The sequence below is a fragment of the Girardinichthys multiradiatus genome, chromosome 10, assembly GCF_021462225.1.
Source record: "Girardinichthys multiradiatus isolate DD_20200921_A chromosome 10, DD_fGirMul_XY1, whole genome shotgun sequence".
NCBI classification, from domain to species: domain Eukaryota; kingdom Metazoa; phylum Chordata; class Actinopteri; order Cyprinodontiformes; family Goodeidae; genus Girardinichthys; species Girardinichthys multiradiatus.
Window position 1 is genome coordinate 9,021,889 of NC_061803.1, and position 25,090 is coordinate 9,046,978.

The following is a 25,090-nucleotide window of genomic DNA, read 5'->3' on the forward strand; positions in this document are numbered from 1 at the left end:
TAAATATGGAGAGCTATTTGGCAGAACTGTTGTATTCTGTGAAGACAAATCGCCTCTTAGACAAGCACGTGCGTTAAAGCAGGTTTTTCCCCCCATCCCTTTCAGGGTAAACAGGCTCTTGAACTCCCCATACCTGAGTTGAAGGGGGCTTCTCTAAGAGGTGATGTTGCATCATGGTGTTAAGAGCCAGACTGAATTCTGCCTTTTGAAATGCAATCAGACCCTCAGAATTTCATCTGAAAGCCGAGCAATTAGGAATCTGTATTGGGAGGCGACATTAACAAAGGGATATGCTAATCTGCGAGGAAATTGAAATCTTACTTTACATTTCATGGTTAAGGCATGAGCTAGATCAAATAACGTTTTTGTCGAGTAAATAAGATTTCCTTATGAGAGGATCACGTCTCGGCTGTGCACCTTTTCATTTACTCCAAATGTGCTGTTTTTGATGTTTATTTGACTTTGAAAAAATTGTTTGCATTTAAGAAGTTTCCGTTAAAGTGTTTGATGAAATGTTGTAGGGTCTTATTCCTATAAAAAAAAAAATAATGGAAAGAAAGCACTGTATGAAAACTTTATTAATACAAAATGATCTAATTGCCTTTATTTAAAACAGAAAAAACTAAATTTATTTGAAATTTACTTGCAAAATAAACCAATATATTCTTTATTACAGTTATAATAATAACCATTTGTTATTTTGATGTTGATACATAGACTTAAGCAAAGATGTTCAAAACGGACACCTTAAATTTCAGGAATATTTCTAAAAGCCTAATTTGTTTTTCTTATGAAAGTAGCAAATGTGTGCTAGCCTTCTTTCAGCCAGCTGACCAGCAGTGCTCCACCACTATGCTCCATGCAGCTGGAGAAAATTCCAGTCACTCTGCTACTTTCACTGGTCCCACTGAAAAGGCTTAAAACTGTAGGAACAATTTATTTGTTTTGAAAGCCTTGGTACCTGCTGATACCATTTCCTGACCCCAAACTACTGAGAAATTATTGTTATTGTAACTATATTATGTATTCACACCACTCTCCACATTGATTGGCACCCCTGGTGAGGATTTGTAAGAAGGCTTCAAAAAATTCATCTTGTATTGGGCTGAAAAATCTGACAGTGAGATTTGGAGATATTTACATATGTTTTTATTTCCCTCACCATCCTCATCGAATACATGGTGGGAAAATAAACTTAGGTTCTAATCCAACTTTTTTATTTGTCACAGTTCAAATACTTCTACAGGATTTATTTTCCATTCTGAATGTATATGCGGGCAGGTGTAGGCAAGGAGCTAATTTCCTGTAGCCATTTATTACTCCAATGTTATGTTCTCTGGTGTTTCCCATTCTGAAGAGTGGCTAAAAGCCTGTACTTCGTCATATTTATATCCCAGAGAAACAGGAAGTCCTGAATCATTCTAATCAACTTAAAAGTGGTAAATTGCACTTTAAAAAAGGTTCCGTTGCATTACTTCATATGAACCATTAGAGCTCCACTAAATGCAGCATGTAGGATTTTACAAAAAGTATTTTTTTCTTTTTTCATAAGTTTTCTAAAGTTCCCTGCTTTACATTAATGGCATGTTTTCCTGCTTTTCCCATTTTGAAGAGTGGCCAATAGAATTTGGCCCCTGGTCATATTTACAACCCAGTGAAGCGGTGAGACCTAGACACTTTCCTTCGCCACTAATTAAAACGTACCCCGATTTAAGATTGGCCTTTTCTAAATATTTCTCTGTAAGGTTACGCTGCTGCAGCAAAATATGTTTCTGTTTCCAGCAAAAATGGAGGGTGGTGTATGAGCACATAGTCATTTATGCACAGACGTTCCTCTGACCCCGACCCTAGCACAGACAGCATGAAGTTGTCCAAACAGTGCTCAGAGCCTTGAGAAAAAGCAGAGATGGAGAGGAAGCAGGGGAGCAGAGCTGCGTTACTCACCCAGCTGCTCAGATTGAGGTGCCAGCAGCCCACCTGCTGCAGGAGCAAAAGCCCGGGGCCTAACACTCCGGCTTTGGCTCCCGCTTCCTCCGGTCCGACTCCATCCCGCGGGTACATGACCCGCTCTGTCCCAACCCCCCTTCTCTCCCCCTTCCTCCCCCTACACCGGGGAGAAGCCCTCTTGCTGCTCTTGGACGCTTTCTTCTTCTTCTTCTCCTTTGTCTGTTTGCGCACTAGTGTTTAGATTCCCGGCTATCTTTGGTGTTGCAGCCAGCTGATCACTGAACGCCCCAGATTTGGACACCAGAGCTCGTGCATCTCATCTTTGGAGGCCTCGGTTCCCCATAAACACACAGTCACCACAAAGTTTCAAAGCAACCACAGAAGCCAACAGTGTCTTCTTCTTTCTCGGGGAAAGTTTTGATGCCGGAGACAAAACGAAGAACGAGAAACAAGAGGCAGAATGTGGACAGAAAGGAAGAAGACTCTAATGTCGGGTTTCCACGCGCAACTAGCAGGAAGAATGCACTCACAAAACACCAAAAACATTAACACTAATCCCCGCTGTACGACGGGTGTGTGTCTGCGTCTCAGGGCTGTGTCTGCGTGAGTTAGTGTGTGGGCTCCGCGGTGCCTCCAGGATGCCCACAGACGAACTGGCAGTTTGAAACAGCTTTGGCTACGAGGTAAAGCGAGCAAAAGCAAGAGATCGAAACAAAGAGGAGAGAGCAGGAGAGAGGAAAAAGAAAAAAAAGGAACAAGACACAACAACATCCACAAAGGGAGGGCAGGCTCAGCAAAGTGTGGCCAACAGTCACTTCGTCTGTGTGATGCTGACAGTCCCAAATTCATGCCCACTTTTCAGGAGGGAAGGTGGGAAACAGAGCTTCACTCTGACATGAACGTGGCACTTTTCATTGCACTCATTTTATATTTTTCTTCCTCTGCGCTCTCCCCGTTTTACAAACAATACCTTAGAGCAGAGAACAATTGTTCTGTTAACATACAGAGCCCCACCTCCCTTCTTGCTAAACTCCATTCAAGGTTCATGTGAACAAGGCCTCGAGCCCCTCCTCACGGTCCTCCTATTCCCATTCTCCTTCCTCCGCAACTATTTCACCTTCAACAACTATTATTACCTTAAGTAAGAGGAAAATCTATAGCCAACTTTGGTGCAGTCAGGGTACTTTTTTTTTACATTTAAAAATTAATTAATTAAAATATTGAATTTTTAATTTCTATAAATTCAATATTTTTTTTTTCAAAGGGTTAAAAAAAAATGTAAAAAGGAGAAAAAGATGGCTACATTAAAGATATTGCATTTAGATAAAGTATGATCAGGCATAATGACCAAAAATAGAAATAAAAATCCTAAATAGAATGCATTCTTTTAACCAAACAATTTCAAATAATAATAACAATAAATGCAAAAGACATTGCATTTTTTACATTATTCAATTAACTCCACTTGTCATTCTTCAATAACCACTGAGAGCTTAAATCTAAATAATAACCATAACAAATTAAATATTTATCGAATAAGTAATTTCTCCCCCTTGAGCAAAATAACTTAATATATTTTTAAAATAATTGAACAGACTACACTGATTAAAAATTATGCTGAAACATTTATGCGGTAAAGACCTTTTAAAAATGTTAACATTTACATCTGTATATTTTTTGCTTAACGTTGTCAGCCAGAAACAACTAAAAACTTTTTTTCCCTTCCTTGAATGCGACTTTTTCCCCTGTATTTCTGCAGCCTTCCCATCTCTGTTAGGACCCAGCGCTTCTCTTGGCCTGCAGCAGGCAGTCCTGAGGCCCCTCAAAAGCCAAAACAAAAGCCCCGAGAATGTTCTTTACACAACTCGGACAATAGTGCCGGGGCTTCGGCTTGACAAGTTAAAGAGCTCCGACAAGGCGGCGGCTAATTGCCTGCCCTCCCTCCATTCAGCCGCCCTGCCATGCTCTTGCCATCTCCTTTTGTCCCACGTGCGCTCTCTAAAGTAAACTGCCAGCTCGCCGGCGAGTGATGGACAGCTCCCAATCACTCAGCCACAATGGCGTCAACGCTGCTCCGCAAGAGAGACGCGGACGTTTAAAAAAAGAAAAATAACGGGAAAGGAGAGAAACGCGCTCCGTTCTTCATCGCCGTCTTAGAAATTTGCACAAGACGTGCAAGAAAAAAAGAAAAAAAGTTGGGCAAAATCAAGGAAACAGATCAAACCACAAAATGAATAAATTCTTGCTTAATAAATAAGAAGAAATACGGAAAACACCAAAGAGACAACGATTAAAACAAAATTTAACATTACAGTCTAAATTATGGGGAAACAAATTACAAAAATTACATTATTCAAAAACATCCATGTTTAAAGCGTTAAAACATAAATCATATAAGAAAAGTCTGCAAAAATGCACATCAAACATTTAGTCTGAATTGTTAATATCAAAAGAAGTACAGAAATCAGCAGAGCAGTAAACATTTAAGTAAATTTAAATATCAAAATAATCCAAATTGAAATTTCCCTCAATGTAAGCATTAAAACTAATAATTAGATTCTATGTAATTGTGATTTTTGTTTTTAGTACAAGAAATGAAAGAGATTTAGTTTGATGTCCTGGAATAATACTCTGTCAGGCTGTCAGCACAAAGCAATCAAACAGTGCCTTTCATTATCCAAATTGTCAATCTGTCACTTAGCAGCATAAGTGTTACAAATTGCCAAACAAACGGCAGAAAAAAAATGTTTGTGGGTAAAATTCAATCAGAACATAATATTTAAAGTCAAACAAGCAGCAGAAAGTGATAAACGACAGATTAAAATGTTAAAAAGCCTTACCATTTAAAAGAGCTGTATTTGGGATGCTGCTCGGTTCCTGGTTAAAACAAGCATGCTGGCACTCATGGTAGTGCACAGACTCCAAGCAGACTCCCACCACCATGTCAGCCACTAATCCACTGGGGGGCAGCACCTCATCTACGGCAGCCCCCTTCGCTAAAGCCCCGATGGATTATGCCGATAAGACGGCGATCGAGGACCGGCGCGAGAGCTGAGGTATGAGGGAGCGGCTCTTAACTTTCCCCAGAGCAGGGAAGAAGGGACCGGGGCCAGAGCTGGATGTTCACTCTCAGCCTCCTGATGTATTCAAACGCGCGCTCTCCTCCACGTCTGGCCGGGACTCCCCTCTTACCCCCTCACCCATCTTCAACCCCCTCCCAATAAGCTCTTTTGTGTCCATCTCTCCTTCTTTGATAAGTTGAAAGAACAACAGAAAGAGGCAGCGAGAGAAAAGTGCTTTTCTCCCAGCGGCTCGGCAGACATAAAGGTGCTGGAGTGCCGGTCTATAGAAGTTGTCCTAACTTGGCTAAACTTAAGCAGCGGGGTGTCTTTCGTCATGTCATTAATCCACCACAAAAAAACTAGCCACGCTCCATTCACTGCGAGTCACACTGGATTAAACCCTAAATAAGAAAAAACACAAACAGCAGACAGCAGAAAGGTGTCGTGGAGAAGAGAAAGCATCCCGATCCGGGGCAAAGTTGAAGCAAAGTGGAACATAACCGCTTCCGTCGGTGGCAGCAAATTTTGATTTAAGAAGCAAACAAAGGTTTAAAAACACATTTATCTGTAAGAGAAGATCATCGAGGAGAAGCTCCTGCACCTCCAGATCTCCAGCCTGACTATAAAGTCAAACCTGCCAGACAGAAGGGCACCAACAGCAGCTAAAATAACACCAAAAAGCCCAAATAAGCAGATAAAGCCAAAGCATGGATTTAAGAAGAGCTGGCATAAGAAAATTCAACCCGGTCCAAATGATGGCTTGAAGAGAGGAAGCCCACTCTTAAAGCCGTGATCCGACCATCCACTACACCACCGCTGTGAGCCTTTTAACCACAGCAAGAAAAAAATTACTATTGATCTTCAAATGGCGATAATTGAAAAGATCAAAAAGATGAAACAAAAAGAAAAGAAAAAAAATTTGAGATTTCGCTGACTTACCATGTTGTGCTCCTTTTTTTACTTGCCGAGTTTTTCGTTTAAATGAAAGAAATAAAAAAGAAAAATATTTGCTCAAAGATGCAGCATTGGCGGTGTCAAGATTTTTTGCAGCAGCCTCTTGATCGTATTACTTCCACAGTCCTGGTTTCCAATGCGTCTGAACTTTTTCCCTTTCTCTTTTATTTTGTTTGTGGTACCTAGCCTTTTTTCCCCCCTGCTTAAGACTTTAAAAGCCTTCGGCTCAGCAAAGCAGCGCAAATTATCTTGCCACCTTGCTCAGCTCTGATGCTTTGGCCGCCAACTTCGGAAAGGCCCTTTACTACTGCATCAAAATTAGCATTGTCAAAGCAGTTAATGAATATTAATATTGTATTTGTCATTGGAGCTGGCCCATTGCTGAACTCCAAGTCATCCATCAGGGACAAGATTAAGCACACAATTATTTCTGACTGACAGGGACCAAATCTGCAAGATTTTTTTCTTCTTTTTTTTTCTCCTCCAACAATTTAAAGAAAAAGACAACATAATCTTAAGGTACCTCCCATGAGACAAGATTAATACACTTTTAATGAAGCGAGATTTCATGGTGCATGAACAGCAGGAGCATCAAGAAAAATAAAAAGAAGAATATTATATTTGTTGGCTGCATTCTAATCAATTTTAAGGACATATTTGAAATTACAGCAGATTTTGGACTAAATTTCAAACAAAAAAAGGAGAATGCCTTTTTTTTATCCTCTTTTTAAAAGCAGCAGACCTTTATCAGAGCACAGAGATGAATAAAAGAATTAGACAAACGAGTGAGAGCTGCACCGTGAACATCGACAGTGCTAAATTTAACATGAAACATTCATTAAAATCCTGGGACCTCCGGCGCTCTCTCTCAGCAGAGCCCAGCGAAGCGCCGACCGCTGAGGACCACACACAGGCAAGCCTGCATCAGCACCATCCGCCGCTGCAGTAGCAGCGCTTCTGCTCCATCCTCTCTGTCAAACACGGCCGCCTGCGCAATTCCACAAAGTCTCATCAAACATGTTGCAAAGCGGGTTTCAAAATTGTTTTCGAAATAATATCTGTCAATTTTCCAGGAAGACATTTGAAGGAATTTCAAAGATACAAAAAAGCAAACAAACCTGCGTCCCTTTTTCTGCACAGTTAGTAGAACAGAAATGCTTTAAAGAATCTTAACACTTTTGAATTTTTTTTTCTAATTTCTAAACTACTCAGACTCAGCCAATTTTCCCCAAAACCTCCAGATCATTTTCCACCGTTTCCTGGTTTCAGTCACAAAAACATCCAAAATCTTTCCGGTTAATTTAAAAACTTGTCTTCTGTTTGCGGCACTCTAAAGAACACAAACTTAGATTTAAAAGAAAAGGGCACCAACAGGATCTTACACACACAAAGAAATGGCAGATGTGGGGCACCAAAAACGCTAGCAGCTCGATAAATCGGCCCGAATGTGAGGAGGTCAAGCTGCGGGCTTCACCTTGGAGCGCCGGGCTCCTGCCGACCACCCTGCCGGCTCCCTAATACCATTAGCAACCCTTAGATGAACATATTAAATTGGCCTTTTGTTCTCAAGGTGCAGATCTGGCCGCAGCAAGCCGCTGGTATCACGGCATCGAATGCAGATGGTGCTGCTTAATCTTTTTTTTTACTCTGAAATGAAAAGCTCTTAAGAAAGTGGTCCATTCTCACCACCTCATCCGATTCCCAAAAGCCGGCGGCTTTATTTATTCCCATCTTTCCGTTTGCTAAAACTTTAAAAATCTGGTTTGTCGGTTATCAAAATGTTATGACAGTGAAAGTATATGAAAATATTTTGAATTTTATGATTAATCTTTAAATAAAAAGTTGAAACGTGCCAGATTAAGATAATTCAACTGTTAAACAATTTGCAAATGTCAATAAAATGTATAATTATACTTACAATTATTAAAAATGTGCCATTTAACCAATTAAGTGACTTTTAATTAAAACGTTTGTGGTTTAAACTGTAAAACAATTCAATAATAAATTAATAATCACCGTCTTAAGTTGTAAAATTAGGCACAAATGCATATCTTCCTATTAAAATTGCACCGAAGGGATGTTAGAAATTTTTTTTTAATTGAACAACATTTTAAAAGTTTATTCTCATTTATGTGTGTGTTTAGAAATAGGGTGAAAAAACACAGCGATTTATTCTGAGTGGAGAGCACAAATCGGCTCCAGCGTGGGTCAGGGAAGAGAGGAGGAAAGAAGCAGACGAGAGCGAGCAGAGCAGCTCGGCGGCCCAGCATGATTACATCAGCGCTAGTATCAAATTAACTCTCAGACTTTGAAATTTATTGATCTGCTATTAAGACACTAGTGAACTTGATGAAGTGAGTGCTGTAGGTGACTTGGAGGACTTCAAAGTCTTGAGGCAGCCACATAAAACAAGCCACTTTGATCCCCGCTCCGCTCCTCGGATCTGGAGAGGGAGCATCAGAGGAACCCCCCAATTCCACTCGTGTTTCTTTTTCCACTCCCTGCCACGACCTCCCCCCCCGCCTGCCCAATGCCCCCCGAGAAACCGGGCAAAGCATCGGCAAGTTGGGAGCATGCATGAGAAAAATGAAACACGATGTCAAAAACGGCTACTAGAATGAGGCAGCCATCTTCGCCTGTTAGCATTAAAATTCAGCCGCTGATAAGATGGGGCTTCTTCATGCCAAATACGGCTAGTAATAAGGTCGGCGATGAGACAGACAATGCAGAGTGGGAGATAGCAGCACTATTGTCTGATAAATACATCCCCCTCTGTGCTTAAGGCAAGTCTTCGTTCTACATTAAATACTGTGTGCTGCCAATCACACTGGCCTTTTATTTTTATAGTATATATATATATATATATATATATATATATATATATATATACACATATATATATATATAAAATAATGTGTGTGTGTGTGTGTGTGTGTATGGAGTGCCACTGGGTGGAAGTAGCACTGGAAGCACTTCCAACTCAAATTATTATAGGTTTGAAAATGAAATGCCTTCATTTTTGGAAACAATCATCCAGTACACACAGAACAGAGAGAGGCAGAGAGTCAGGTTTTACCCTCCACTGAGCTGCTAACTTTGCAGGACGGAGAAAAAAATATGGACGGCTGAATTAATCATCGGCAGGACGGTGTTTGCGCTCAGGCTCCAGCGCTCAAAGGCAGGGAAGAGTGTGTGTGTCTGCACAGGAAGGGTGGTGAGGATAAGCTGCATCTGTTTAATTAAGATGGGGTAAAACAGATGATAAATGCGAGACAGTTAAACATTTAATGTGTGCTTATCTTCCTCCTCCCTCACTTCATTTATTTAGTTGGGAGCGATTCAGAGTGGGTGGCGCTGAAGGGCGGAATTAAGACGCCGCAGAGTGCAGAGAGCAGCCTTATCCAGACAAATGTTTTGACTTTTTCCAGTTTAACGAAATAAAAAAGGAATTAGATAGAAAAATATTTCTAAAAAACTGTTTAAAAGACACATAATTCTGTTTTATTTTGATTTTTGTCTCCTAATTTTAGATATATTGTTTTATTTTTAGTCAATCTGAAGGAAAATCTTACTATCGAGGGCCTCGTTTCTCCTTCATTTCACATGACGAAGACTTAATGTTTTTTCTGCGTGATCCCCGTTGTGTATCTCGCACTGATGCACATTGCCTAGAGTCAATGTCAAATCTCAGCTCCAGAAGTCCCACAAAAAATAAAAAAAATAAAAAATTGAGAATGAACAGCGCCCGCGGCACACACATTCCCTTTACTCAACCCGCTTGGCAATAGCTCCCCCAAAGTTATGGCTTCCAACATGACAGTGTTAGAATGAAAAGCAAACAATATAATAATCTAATTTCATATAGTTATGTAAAAATCGGTTTGTGTTATATTTACAATGAGAGGGGTGGAAAAGAGCAAAATATGGTCAGATTAGAAAGAGGTGGGGGGGTTGAAGCTAAAACTAAAAAAGCAAAAAACAGACGGGAGAAAAAGAAGAAAAGGAGGAGGACGAGGTGGTAGAGAGATAGAGGGAGGGAGAGAGAGAGAAAGCCCTATGCCAAAAGCATATATAAGAGAAACCTTCACCAATTAGTGGGGAGAAACGGGAGAGGGAGCTGCCGCGGCGTCGGCACTCAAAGAGCCAGGCCTCGCGGCGAAGCTGTCATGTCGGCAGGATTGATCAACAGGCCTGCTATTTCTAATGGCATGTTGTCATGAAGCTGCAGCCATGGGGAGCCACCTGCCTCAGTCCTCGCGCAGCACTCGGTGCATGTGCACGGGTGTGTGTGCGTGCTATTGTACGTGCATGTGTGTTTACGTGCATGGAAAGATGGGGTTGGAGGTATTGCAGCAGCCATACCTATTCTGTGCCCATATATCTTTTACTAACAATTTGAGAACAGCCTGGAATCCTCCTCCCACTCTCTGGCAGTCTACCTCGGATTCTCCTGAAGGCGGAAGAGAAATGTGCCATCTTGGATTGTTCTTTATTCTCACTCAGCAAAGCTCAGCTGCAATAAAATCCAACACAATGATAACACAATGCATCTAACTGGAAAGACTGCAGCAGTTTAACTATTTTAATTATATCGTCAGTAGTTATAGTAATGGTAGTATCATCAGACTTTTACGATTAGTAGTAGTAGCAGTAATAGTAAAAATGAGTAATAGTATCATCATTAGTAGTAGTAGTATCATTATTGTATTAATATTATTATTAACAGTAGTTGTAGTTGTGTTAGTAGCAGTACTAAACATATTTTTACTATTAATATTGTTATTACTATTATAAGTAGTAGTAGCAGCCATAGCAGTACTAACAGCAGCAGTAACAATGGTAATAGTATCATAGCAAGTTCTGAAAAATATTAACATTACATCATTAATCATTGTAAATAATAATACAAATAGCAGTATTACCATTATTATTATTATTATTATTAAATCATTATTATTATTAATGGAGGCTTTAATCAATGCCTTATATCTTGGTTATACAGTATGAAGCAACATCTGACTGATCAAAGACTAAAACAATCTGGAAAATAAACAGAGAGAAATGAAAATTAATTGCTAAACACCACGGCCTGAAAGACAACGGTAATATGAAGAAAAAAAAAAACTCATTACTACAGTAAAAACAAACAAAACAAAAAAAAGTGTCACGTTATTCATGATTGTCCTCAACGCACGTATGCTGAACTGCTCTAGCGGCTAAACAAGCTCAGACTCGCCAACAATAAAAAAGTCAAATAAAAGTTACAGAACTTGAGAGTTCAAGGTACTGCGGGGTACTTGGAGAGCGTGTCACGTACGGTTAACCTTTTTATCGGGCACGCCTGTGGTCTCATCAGTCGATGAAATTCTTCGCCCGCGGCGGCTGGCTTAGCCGAGGGACACGGACCAATAGAACGTTTTTTTTCATCGTGTTAGCATTTCAAATGGCGAGTGGAGGGTGGAAAGGAGGGCATCTGGAGGGGCGGCGGGGAAAGACGCTCGAACCGATCGTTGCCAGTGGAATTAATTGCCTATTCCGAGAATAATGTCCCTTAGCCGTGATCCTCGGAGGGCCGTACGTTAGCAAAGGGCACTTTTTTTCTGTTGGTTTTTTTGTTTGGCGTCTTCAAAAAGAAGAGCGCTTAGGGGTAGTGGACGTGTTGGGGGGTGGGGTGGGCGTTGAGCTTAGTCTCCTTTATGTTAGGGAGAAATAATCAGAAGCACTGAACCAAAGTCATCTAATCCATATCCCAATTAAATATTGCCGAAAATAAAAGACTCCAAAGATGAATATAAACCAATATATAAATATTATTAAAAAAGGGATAATTTTATCAAACGTTAATATATTATGGTTAATAAGGTGGTTATTAAAGGAAATTCACTTTAAGACAAAAAAAAACCAAATATCTGGCTCTCAGCCAATACTCGATAAATGGCTCAAGATGGCACGACCCTGGTGGTGCTTCTATCCTTTTATTTAAGGGGATTTAAGTTCAGGCTCGGCTACACATTGGCCAAGCATATGCAATGACCCTAACTGATATCAGTGCATCTTTCAGCCACATCTTAATCTAACCTCTATGAAGCTTGGGCAGCTTTTCAGACTCAAAACAGCATAAAGAACAGGTATTGTTTGGATCCGGGGGGGAGAGGCTCTGCTCCGCAAGAAGCCTCCACAGAAAAGCTGGACCCAAGCCGGGGTGGGAGTCCTCTGGAAAAACAGCTGCTCATGCACTCCAATCACTAGGAGAAGAAAAACAAAACTTAACTGCTATGAAGGACGAGAATAATATTTTTGGGGCATCCTGAACCCTCCATCTTTGTGTATCACCCTCTACGGGGCCCTGCTCGAACCCCGGTGTCAATTTCATCCCTCAGCAGATGGAACGGGCGAATTCGCAGCGGTCCACCCCCCCGTTTACGTGCCTCTCCTTTCGCTCATTGTGAATTCAGTCAACGAAGTCAATCTTATTAACTTCCGCGCCAGTTCACACATGACATTTTCTTCAATTTTCTTGCCGACATCAAAAACATCAATTAGCAGCTCGAAAATGAGAAAGGAGCGAATGACAGAGTCCGATAACGCCGGCTCATTTGAAGCCGAGGGTAAATCTATTCTCCAGTTTTGAATGTGTTCATTACAATTGCGTTTTTCAAAGAAGACCTCCAAATAGCAAAGAAATTTAATTTATCTCCCAGAAATGTCCAGAAATTGTTTTTTTCCCCCCTTTTTTTTTAATCCCGTGTCTATCTCTCAGCCACAGCGGGCGACACAAAGCATTGTGGTGCAGCATTTTCCTTTTCTCATTAGAACAGATCACAACTCCCACAGAAGTTGAAACCCTATACGGTAACCTCTGGTGTTACCTAGAGAAATGATTTTAAAAGGATGAGTCCTAACATTTCTTCAGCAGAAAAAAACCCCCAGAGTGCGATAAAGTAGCGCCCCCGTGACCTACGGCTTTAGCAAAAATACCAGACAGTGATAAACGCAGCGTTTATTTTTAGCCAACACAGGGGGCTATTATCAGATTAAAGGAATATAACGCTTTAAAGATGTTTTTCTGTGTATTTGAAGATATAGAGGAATTATGGAGAATTTTAAATGTGTTATTAGATTCTGTTTATTTTCTGAATTAATGTTGGATTGTGCTCTTAATTATGATCAGTTTGGTGATTCGATAATTTACTTATAATGAAAGTTATTACGTTAATTTAAATTAAATTAAATAATAAATAGATTACATATACATATATATTGTTATTTATAATGGCTGAACCCTATTGGATTTCTTCTGTAATTTTTTCTTCAATTATATTTTTTGCATTTCTAATCACAGATTAGAATTTGCTTTCCTTTTAGAATAAAAAAAACAAAAACATTTTATCCAAGGCATCATTGATCATTTCCTGCTGCTCTCCTTCACTGTTGTATCAAAAAGTGAAACACAAACCTACGCATTAATGAAGCTCTCTCATGGTTCACCTCTTCTGATGAACGTGTAACTCAATAAACCTCGGCCGGTAACCTTTAAGTAAAAAGGGCTATTTTCTGCCGATATCCAAACATTGTCAGACGGCTTCCTCGTGCTTGAGTTACATCTCCGAAGGGCGGCGAACAAAAGGAAACTTTAGCGGCTGGTGGAAGGACACTCGTAATGCAACTGGGGGCGAGCGGAGAAAGGGTGGGGGGCAGTCGCACACACAACTGCGAGGATCACGTTCCTCTGGCCCATTGATTTCTGATCTTTTGACATTATTTAGTTGCTTTTTATTTTCTTGCCTGTCTTGTAGTCCATGTCACAAAAGACAGAAATGTCCAAACAAGTGATGTCGGGGATATCTACTATCTGTCAAAGGAGCAGGCTTTTCCCGGCATTAAAAGCGACCGAATGCTCTGATACAGTGCCGAGAATCGGCTGGATGAAAATATCACTCTTTATAATGGGGCCTAATCAGATTTCGGCTTTTGCCTTCAAGCTAAAAGGAGATGGAAACGTGCAGAGTAGTATGGCTGTAACCAATACACTTCTAGTTTATCCCCACCCTGACCCCAACACAAAAGGTCCCACACCACTAGTCTCATATCTGAACTGGTATGTGCAACCAAAAAAAAAAAAAAAAAAAAACAGGTCAGGCAAACTAAACTAAATCGAGTTTCTGGTCAGTTTTCTCATCTAAATAGACATTCCAGAAGGTACAAAGTGGGGCATGCTATGATGCACAGAAAAACGAGGCATTGCATCTGTCGGGTGAATGTGGGACACACAGCAGCGATCAGTTCCATTAAGCGAGGATTTGATCATCTCCCCGCCGTGTGCTTTCACAGCCCTGCTTCAGATTAGATCACTGTGAAAACGGTCAAATGGTGCATTTATCTCTCAGTAATTATTTTGATGCAGATGACAGAGATTGGTTGTTTGCATGAGGCCGGACAAGCGCGCGCACGGTGTGAGCGGCACACGCCTGCAACGGAAAGAGCTGAATGAATGCTCCTCAGTGCCATTAATCCATTAGATAGTTTCAACAAAGGCCTGAAAGTAATGGTTCATGTGCAGAGAAAGAAGTCTGTGCACATGAAATTACTCTGCTGTAGTCCCTATGTTATGACTAATATAAATGCTCATGTATGGGGTGACAGAAATGGACTTTCAATGAGACTGAAAATGGAAACCCTGGGCAACAATTGAATGTGATGAGCTAACCTTTCACGTGCCACCGCTGCACAAAAATACTAGCGCTGCAGGTTTAGCGGCAGAAAATAAACCGTTTTCATCCACCATTCTGCTTAAATTCCGAAGCTTCCAGAGAAACAAATGTTGCTAGAAGACATTGTAGCCACAACAAATACTGTGACATGACCAGAAAATCTGGTGGAATCTGCTGTGTGGATGAATCTGTGTTTGCAGCTTTTGTTGAACTTCGGTTTCCTCACAATCACGTTGTGACCTTGCAATAGACTGTCCCAATTCTGTAGTTTGACTCTAGCAGCCATTGCATACAACCAGAGCTGATTATACATCCCAAATTACAGGACAATGTCTGTATGATCTTTTCGCTCATCCCACTGTTCCCTATAATCACCTCGGCTTTCAACTTCACACAAGTTAGGGCTGTGTTCCTGGATTACTGGCCCTTCATATCTACCTTTTCCAATTACTTTTAAGAGTTTCGGACGGACAAATTTGCGCTTTCATGTCCTGTGTAGGCAGATGAGTTACTGTTTCTGGCCATCAAAGGAGAGCTTTTAATGAGCTGAGGTGAGGTTAATTGGTTCGCTTAAGATCCGGCAAGTTGTGTGCTTCTATAGGAATATTAGGTCTGTTACCCGGAGTTTGGCTGGACGTGTTTATTAACAAACACTTCAGCCCAATTTCCGCTCAGAGACGAAAGGGGAGAAGGAGCAAAGGATGGTGGAAGGAAAGGTTGACTTTCTGGCTGCATGCATTGCTCCTTGTTGTCATTCTTAGTTTTATATGCAAAGAAGGGTTTCCATTTTAAAATTACTCTTTTAAATTTCATAAAATGTTTTTTTTTTTAAACTAGTCCAGATGCACCTATCAGGTTTTTTTTTTTTTTTTTTTACTGATTCCTGAGTTTCTTTCATTTTGGAACTCAAACAACATGCATCACAGGACACCCTTTTTTAATGCATGTGGAAACTGGTAAAAAGTGGGAGGTGTCAAGTTTGAAAAATTAGGATGTTTCACTATTTGACCCGCCTGATTAGTCACAGCTGATCAGGGGGAAGATAATTGCTTAGTGATTGATTGGTGTTTCACTAAATGTTTTGATTCTGCAACTTAATATTGTGATTTTTCTCATTGATTGCACGTAAATTAAAACAACAAAGTTTGAATAAAAGAATAAATATCCTAATATTTAGTGTAACTACAAATCAATTTCAGTAATAAGCTACAAAACATCTGAATATTGCATTGCAGGTAGACAATGGTTGGTTACTAATATCACGGTACACGAAGGCTTCTAAAATTTTGCAGTGCTCCCCTTTCCCCTCCTGTTGCTGCCCACTGACAGTCAGCTGGCTGAAGAAAGGTGATTATACCTTTCGCTTACAAGAGAGAAAAATAAATGCAGGGCCATTCTTTCTCCGCATCGTCATGTGCACTGCTTGTCAGCTGGCTGAAAAAAAGGTTACTACACTTTTCTTTCTTGTAAAAAAGATAAATACGAATGTTTGGAAATTATTCCTGTTGTAAAAACACAAAAAGTCAAGGTGTGGAAATGAAAAGACTGCCATCTGTCACTCTCTTATTAAGATGACGCTGTTTTTAAGCTCGTAATTTAAGAGCGGTTTGCCAACTATCCAAACAGACAGCCCAGATAATTCCCCAGCTAATATTAGCTTGGTATACTTGTGTTTTACAATAATGTGCAAAACCTTTCTCACTGGCATCATTTCTGCTGCAGCCTCTCAATCACCTCACTGCAGACTACAGCTCCTCTTCACCAGTACACAAATCAAACAAATGACTGGGCCTCTCACTTGCTATTAGGAGCTACATGATGTGGAGATGCTCAGACTAAAAGACCTTGTAATCAGCGTCGGTGTAAATGTGTTATGTTCAACGTCTCGCACAGTCGGAGGACGGGAGGGGGTTCAATGGTCCTGACAGTGTAATTACGGGTTGCCGCCACAATGCAGCGGCCGGCACGCTCGACACTAATTCAATCCATCTTCATTTCCAACAGCAACGCCCCCCTCACCATTGATGGATAGTTATCATTAGAGAGTGACAAAGCACTGAAACGAGTGAGGCCTGAGCGCTGAGGCGCACACGTGTGTGTGTTCAGTGGACGCACAGTAGCAGTGGTTTATATGAAGACAGGAGTGAGTATGGAGAGATCGGACAAGGAGGGGGAAGAAGTTCGGGTCAGGCAGCAGGTCGGCATCCGTCACACAAAGACACCGAGACACACAAACACACGGAGTGTCTAAATCCGCAAAAGCAGTTTGGCTCGCTGTGACCCCGACACACAGAGAGGCTATGGCTCAACTCAGCAGCCTTTTATAGCATGCTGCTCGCTCTGCTGACAGACACGCACACACACACTCACACAAACACAAGTCTGGGCACCGTCTGCAGCAAAACACAAAACCACAGGCTGGGACTGAGGCTGACTGGCTTGCTCCTCTATATTTTCAGTCTATATATTCAGCCTCTGTGTCTTAATTATGTGCTCCTAAAAGATCGGGCCCTTCCAGCCCTTTTGAGGCCTCACTGGATCATTACCTGACTTTTAAACTCTGGACAAAAACACACAAAAAAAGACTTGTTCCCCATGCAATTCCCTGCTTGGAAAGTACTGTTTGGGACATTTTCTGCATCAAATTTGTCTTTAGAACAAACTGGAAGTTTAAAACAAGGAAACAGGGAACAGACATGAAAAAGGGGGTTTAGGGTGGTGCCGTTTCACAGGTTTGGTCAAATCCTATTTGAATTGATAGCAGTACAGGTCAATGTGGCGACAGCTTGCTCCACCATGTTTTCAAAGAGAGCCACTGTCACTGTTGCCCCCCGCCCATTAACCAGGAGGTGGTGCTACTGGGATGAAGAGCACAGCTTCATTTGTTTTTTTTGTTTTGCTTATGCAGCTCTAAGGCAGAACAGAGGTTTGTTTTGTGGTGATGAAATAATAACTGGGATTTAAAAGGCTCCTCTGACACCTGGAGTTGTAGACGCTTCCTCAAAAGGCTCTCTGTTTTCCAGTCTGTGTTGATTTCGCAGATTTCATTTAGAAAATGCTGCCTCTGTTAAAGCAAAAATATCTTCAGAGTTGTGGGTTCTTCAATTTGTAGCGCCGCAAATTTTCTTCAAATCCCAAGGAGTGGTTTGCAATCAACACGTGCTGCCGGGGCTGGCCAAGATTGTATTTAGGAGATGCAATTAATTAAGTAATCAGCCAGAGATGGGAATCGTACAATTTTCCCTTCATCGGCAAGAATTGGTTCTCGGCAGGTTCAAATCAGATGTTTTCCCCCATTTATTAGATGCATCAACACTAAGAACTTTGAGTATTTTTGATCTATAGATGTATCAACCAAACATTCAGAATATCATGAAAAATGTCAAAAATGTTAGTTATATAAATGAAACTTATCAAGAATAACGAAACATTATTTTGAGTTCCTTTCAAGCAGAAAATACAGCAAAAGACAGATAAAAGTGAAATGTTATGTGCTGTCCTTCACGATCATGGGGGAAGCAGCCGACTTGAAATGCAGACAGTGACTGAGCCACACAAGGTCGTTGCTAAAGAAGCTGGTTGTTCAAAGAGTGATGTATCCAAGCACAGTAATGGAAAGTTTAGTGTAAGGAAAAAGCGTGGCAGAAAAAGGCGTGGGATTCAGCAGGCATGGACTCTGGTTGGTGTTAGAGATTCACGAACCACCACACAATGACATATCTGGCACAACCAACTAGAACTGTCGCATTAAGTTGCGTTTTAAGCAAAAGTGCCCTAAGTGTTGAGTGCATATATTCCACATTCCATACTTTTTAGTAGGTATTAAACAAAAACATGATTTTTTATTGCCCTTATATAATATAGTAATTTTCTGAGTAATTCAATTTTGAGTTTTCATTAGCTGTAAGCCATAATCACCAGCAGAAATAAACAGTTTGAATTGAACTACTGACCTTTCTTACATTTTCCATGACATTCAGATCTATTATGACATACCTCTACTTAGGCACTTTTTTGAGTTTAACAATAATCAGAGAAAGATTAGCAAAATATCCTCTGATGAGTTAATAGGGATAATCTTGTTGTTCCTTCCTTTTGTGATGGATTCAATACTACTACCTTTAACAAAAGCCCCACAGCACATGTATCCTCTTTTATTTGTTGGATTCCTTAAAAAAAATAATCACAAATGGTTGAAATTAAATTCGGCACGTCACAGCTCAAAGAAAACCACAAAACAATATTGGCCAAAGAAAAAGGGCTAACGGAGGATCTCGATTTGTATTTGGTCCAGAGGTGTTCATAGGTCATTCTTTCCAACTCCCAAGTAAAGTCTCAATTTTTGAAGGGGAAAGCATAAGTAAAGTCTGAAGTCTTGGTTTCTGTGACCTAACTGCAACTTGAGTCCAAGTCACAACCCTGAACCCCTATCTTTAAATTCAATTCAATTCAGTTGTACTTATATAGCGCCAATTCACAGCACATGTCGTCTCAAGGCACTTTACAAAGTCAATTCAATCGAATCATACAGATTTCAAGTCAGGTCCATACATTCCAATTAATCCTAACTATTGAACAGTGCAGTCAGATTCAGTTATTTATTCAAATTGGTTAAAAAGTTTTCTATCTAAGAAAACCTAGCAGATTGCATCGAGCCAGTGCAGCTTTCACTCCTCCTGGATGAGCATGTAGAGACAGTGGACAGTCGCTTGCATTGACTTTGAAGCAATCCCTCATACTGAGCATGCATGTAGCAACAGTGGAGAGGAAAACCCTTTTAACAGGAAGAAACCTCCAGCAGAACCAGGCTCAGTGTGAGCGGCCATCTGCCACAACTGACTGAGGGTCTGAGAGAAGAGTCAAGACACAAAAAGAACACAGAAGCACTGATCCAGGAGTACTTTCTGTGGCATTTGGTACTTTCTTTGATTTGGCCCTAAGCAGAATTTCATTTAGGGGCTCCCTTCCCACTAAGCCAGCTGCAATTAATACAGTCTTAGGAAAGTTGTGGAAAAGGAGAAATGTTTAATGCTTTGTTCACAAGAAATCATGAGGAAAAACTCACAACATGCATGAAATGTTCAGAAGCATCAGCAAAAATGATTAAAATATGACTTTGTTAGTATACCTTTCAAATTATGAAGGTTTTCCCTAGCATGTATAAAACCGCTGCATTTTTGAGCTAGGCCTGTGTAAATTACACATAGTGATTCAGAAGTGGAGGTCCTCAGCCTCTGCTGAGTTTGCTTATATGTTGGACAGGCTCTGAAGGCTGCAGATGTTTGGGGTTTTTCTGCACAAACTTGTAGGCATGAGCTCGGGCGGCCAACGTGCTGCAGAAAACTGCCAGGCCCGCTTGCAGACCCTGCAGTTTGTTTAGCAACACTCCTTTTGACGACGCCCGAAGGGTGCAATTAAGCCCAATTAGAGGCTGTCGGTTTTATTGAGAGGCACAGACTGGCCAGGCTTGGGGGCAGTGTGGGGTAAAGGAGGGAGGGAGGGAGGACAAGAAAAGCAAGGAGGGGGGAGGAGAGTCTGCAACACCAATGTACTGCTGCTGATGAGGAACTAGGCAAGCATGGCTGAGAGGAAGCAGGTGTAAATAAACCTCAGGCCAACTACTAAGATGCTAAAAACCTAATGGAGTCAAGTTGAGCAGGTAACCCCTGATGTACCCAGATTACTTTTATGATGGCGCATAAAAGCGATGAGAAAAGCATTTTTAGTGATCAGAGATTGTGTGGGGATCAATGGATGACAAAAGCTACTCATCTATAAATACTCTGCGGCTACAGTGAATGCAGACATGTGTGGATGCAGATGTCACAAAGCATTTTCGGAAGGGGACCGGGGCCGGGGGGGGGGGGGTGATGGTAGTTAGTTATGCGATTCTGCCCTGACACATCAGTGTGTTACTGAAAAGAGCAATACAGCTGGTTGAGAACAAAAACGGTAGCATCTCTTTCATCAGTGAATCAGAAAAAAAACACGCAAATGAATGTATCATTTCCCCCCCCCTCACAATTCCTTTTCCGTCGACCCCTCAACAGGGATGTTTACAGATAGCTATCATTCGCCCCCTCGTTTTCACATTTGTGCTTGGACACGTTTCAAAAGACCGGGCCCTTTTCATCTCCCCTCTCGCTGTGAGGAAATTTGCTCCTTAATGGCTTTCAAAACAGGAAGCGCAGACAATATTAAAAAAAGAAGGAGAAGAAGTGAGGAAAATGCTTCGCTCTCCCCCCTCCCCAAACCACCCCCACCATCAACGCCAGCCGCCGCCAGCCGTTGCATCCTTCCAGAATCTGAGCACCGCCGCCGCCGTGCCAAGGTGCCAACTGTGCCAGTCACACTGACCTCCATCTGCAGGCAACTTGATACCATCTCTTCAAACCGCCGCGCTCTCGCTGAATGAGGCTCGCTCAGTCGCAGTGAAGCCTGAATGTCATTCATAGCTCCGACTCGGAATTGTGTTTCAAGTTTGTGCGCTATTGTATCCTTTGTTCACAGCTGCTGTGTAGGGGAGGAAAAAAAATCCTTTATCACTAAAATGAATGCTAAAACGGTTGTACTGGAGGAATGCACAGAGGAATACATTACCGCCAATGTGCAAATTATTCCACTATCAGGCAAATTAGAGCCGATTTTTTCACCGCGAGACTTTATCAACGACCCTCGGAAGGAGAAGGGGGAAGGCCGAGCTGCTGCGGACTGGCTCAAATTGCTTCTAAAAGATGGTGTCTTGCCAAGTACTATGCTTACTATTTTAGTTGTATATGTAGGTGTCTGTTTACTCATGTTGTATTCATAATTCCGCCTCCTGCAGGGCATCCGTGTCCACCAAGTGCCCTTGAACATGCCATGAGTAGTCTTTCTGCGCCTCGACTAAAAAGAGACCTGAAAGACAGCTACACACGCTTCCGCACAGTTGGATAAAACAAACCTTAACCACACAACTCAACCTCACCAAAGAACCAGCTTTTTTTTTTTTTTTCAAAAGATGTTCAGAAGAGTGTTTTTTTTTCTCCCTCTCCTTGTCTTTGCTTTTGTGCTCCCTGGGTAAAACAAATGCATCATTTTCCAGTTTCAAAAAAACGAAAAATCTTTACTCCCTCTTCTCCCTCCCATTGTGCTGTTTCCGTGTATGGAAGTGCTCCCTCCCATTGATTTTCTCCCAGCCGAGGCCCTACCCTACACGAGCTGCTTCCTCTGCGGTGTCATCTCCTTGTGCCTCTCTGCTTTTAACTGCGTTTTACTCCTGTGGCTCAGTATACACCTGCCAAACTGGTAGTGGTGAGTGGAGTCAGAAAGACTGATACATATGCTCAACTGTTTTTGATATTGATTTGGCTTTTTGATGCAGATAAGGATAAAACCTAAACTGTCCAAAGCTGCTGGAAGCCTGTTTGATCAGTTGGGAATGTTGCTTACAGAAATGCAATATGGACGTTTTTGTATTTTTGTATCATAGTGGCTTACAAAACCATTCTCTAAATGTTTTTTTTAGTTGTATATTCATCCACTCTAAACTGTCTGTGCCTGCTAAAGAAAAGCATCCCCACAGCATGATGCTGCCACCACCATGCACCAATTTAGAAATCAGCGACAGATTTAGGAGTTTTCATGTAGGCCGAAAAGTTGTGTTGAGTTGTGCATCTCTGCAGCTCCTCCAGAGTTAACGTTTCTTGGCTGCTATCCAGATTTATGCTCTCCTCTAGCGTAATAATGTTTAACAAATGTCTAAACGCCTTCACAGAACGACTGGGTTTATACTGAGGTTAAATCACACACCGGGATTTTATTTCGGTGTATCAGATTAATAGGAACTGAATACAAACCCATGCCACACTTTTCACAATTGTATTAGTGAAATCCTTAAAACATGCATCAGTTTCCCTCTGCTTTACGAATGCTTTGCCTGTCTAACACATAAAATCCCAATATAATACATTCAAATCTGATCAACAGGAAAAAATGTAAGAAGGTTCACATACTTTTGGAGGGCACTGTAGATGCCTTTGCGGATCTCTGTTTTATGCATAAAGCACTGACTCTGCAGAGTCCGATGCCCCTTCATAGAAATGTGTCCTTTAATGGGTGCAATTAGCTCTAGAAATGTTGAAGACGTTTTCCTGCAGGTCTCCTAAGTCAAGGAGTGGGACTAAGATGTGCACCACATTAAACATGGTGTACTGAAGAGGGATATATGGTAGGAATATTTAAAGACATCCATTTATTCTTGACAGGAGTAAGCATAGTCATGCACAGTAATCCAAGGAGACGTTCAGGGAATATCTTCCAGCCTGTACAGCTTCTCTGCCACAGTTTCTGCTCCACCATACACCCACCCGTGCTGTGATGCGTGCCTGCGTCCACTGGGGGCTACAATTAGCCCATCAAACTCATTCCACACCACCTCTCCAATCCCCTTTTCTCACCCTCCAAAAGCCCAGGCTCCGCAGAAAAGACAGGCAACTTGTAAGACTGAGGGAGGTAGCCTTTGAAGTGCCATGTTTTTTCAGAGGCCTCGCTTTTTGATCATATCAAGGCTGAGGAGGTATAACAATTAAAATAGCTGGAGAGGCAGGCCGAATTCGCACTATGAGCATGTGCCTGCATGAACTCCGGCCATTGGAGGTAAGGGTTGCAGGGGCAGTGACATGCACGTTCGTATGTATTTTTATGCCAAAGCTGTAAATCTGTCTCAGCGATCACGCCTGGCTTCTGATTGGCTGGACATATTTCGGTCTGCGTCTGTCAGTTACGAGCTTTCCACTCTGGAGCAGCAGTGCAGTATTTCACAACTTCGTCTGGCCTGTGGCCCTGGATTTAACTTCAGCGTTTGATATAAATAAGTCAGACTTGACTAGTTAACAGTTCTCATTATCCACCAGGGGTTTGAATGATTTAGAACACAGAAATGGAGACATATTTGTTGCATTTCTTTGAGTTTTCTCTTTGGATACACAGGAAAAGGACAGGTATCGCAGAGGCAACAATCTTGACAGCAGAAACGTATATAGATTTTATTCTAGATTTAAATTTTGTTGTAAGCCAATGTTGAGAAATTTTCCACCTTTGCCTGCATGCCATGAGTAAACATGTTAGCAAAGCTGAACAAACTCTGGGCCCTCAGATCAGATGGGGGCTGCTGGGTTTTGTTGTGCAAAGACAAAGCTCCTCTTTCTGGCTCTGCTCCGGTGGGGCTCGGTGGCAGCAGGCCAGATAATTACATAGCAGTCTTCACAGTCCAAGGAGGAAGGCCAGCTATCATTCACATATGCACAAAAGAAAAAAACACTTTTTGTATTCACTGAGTATACAGCTAAGGTACAGCTCCACCTGCACACACACTTAAGTTTAAACAAAGACTACATTATGTCAAGCAGGATTACAATGATTCTAGCCTGATCCGGACTCGGATGGCAACGCTGCCTCTGGCACGCGAAGTTACCGTTTGAGGTGAGAGACACTGGCCGCAGTTTAAACAGGTGTGTGCTTATGCAGATGCACAGCTCAAACATGTGGTATGCATTAGCTGCTGCTGTTGTGGCTGCTGCAGAGCCCGAAGCAAACCGTCCCCCTGGAGTGGGAATCGAGTCCAAAGTGTCATGCCGGATTAGCAATTGACCGGCTGTTAAAATCCCAATTGGGAAGAGTACATTTCGTCAAATCAGAATACCTTGATGTTTTTCACGACCAGATTCCACAGTCTTCCAGAATCACTTTAGCAGAGTCGTCAATCAATGCTGACCCACTTTTAAAGGACAAAGTTACTGCAGATATTTCTAATGAGGTAAGGCTTGCAATATAAAATGAACTGGATGGATGGATGGATGGATGGATGTTCAACGGCACACCTGCTCCAACTATGAAGCAACCCAATCAAACTTTCAATCAACAGGACACTAGCAGCACCGAAAGGCTTATATAAGCTGCAGTAAAACAGGGAATGTTGAGTCACGTGTTTTTATTTCATTGACAATAACGGGCTTTAACATGCTCTGCTTCAGCAATTAAGCCCTTTTATCCCCAACGTTAAACATAATTCCTTTAATTTGACCAAGGTGAACGTGAAGGCACGCAAAGATCTGTGTTTGCCTTTTTTTCAGTAATCTTGCAAAGCACTTAAGACATCCAAACACAAAAGTACATAAAAGAATCATGACCAACTCTGAAACACAGTCTGAAGGCTGGATATCACTTTAAAAAGCAGAGATCTCAGATTATCTACATTGCTGATTTTATCAGCTTTTATTATAACTTAATTTACAACTTCTTTAAAGTTTGTTAACTGCAGGAGAACAAAGCCATGACTACTTCATAAAAGGCAATTATGTTTCTGAATGACTGAATATGAAGCTGGAGCACAGCAGCAACAAGGGTGAGCCACTTTCTTCTGACAAAAGCACAAAG

General features: G+C 41.4%; 1 protein-coding gene across 31 annotated transcripts in view; it reads right to left on the reverse strand.

The window, feature by feature from the left end:
- The window catches only part of tcf7l2 (transcription factor 7 like 2), a 104,135-nt gene that overhangs the window by 28,640 nt on the left and 50,405 nt on the right, over positions 1–25,090 (reverse strand). Inside the window, exon 1 of one of the 31 annotated variants that reach the window (XM_047376400.1) lies at positions 1,945–2,076. The exons of the other annotated variants lie outside the window; for them this stretch is intronic. Coding sequence (XP_047232356.1) covers positions 1,945–2,061 — 117 coding nt within the window. The 5' untranslated portion in view covers positions 2,062–2,076. Of the gene's footprint in view, positions 1–1,944; positions 2,077–25,090 lie in introns of those variants that run through there. 31 annotated transcript variants of the gene reach the window in all.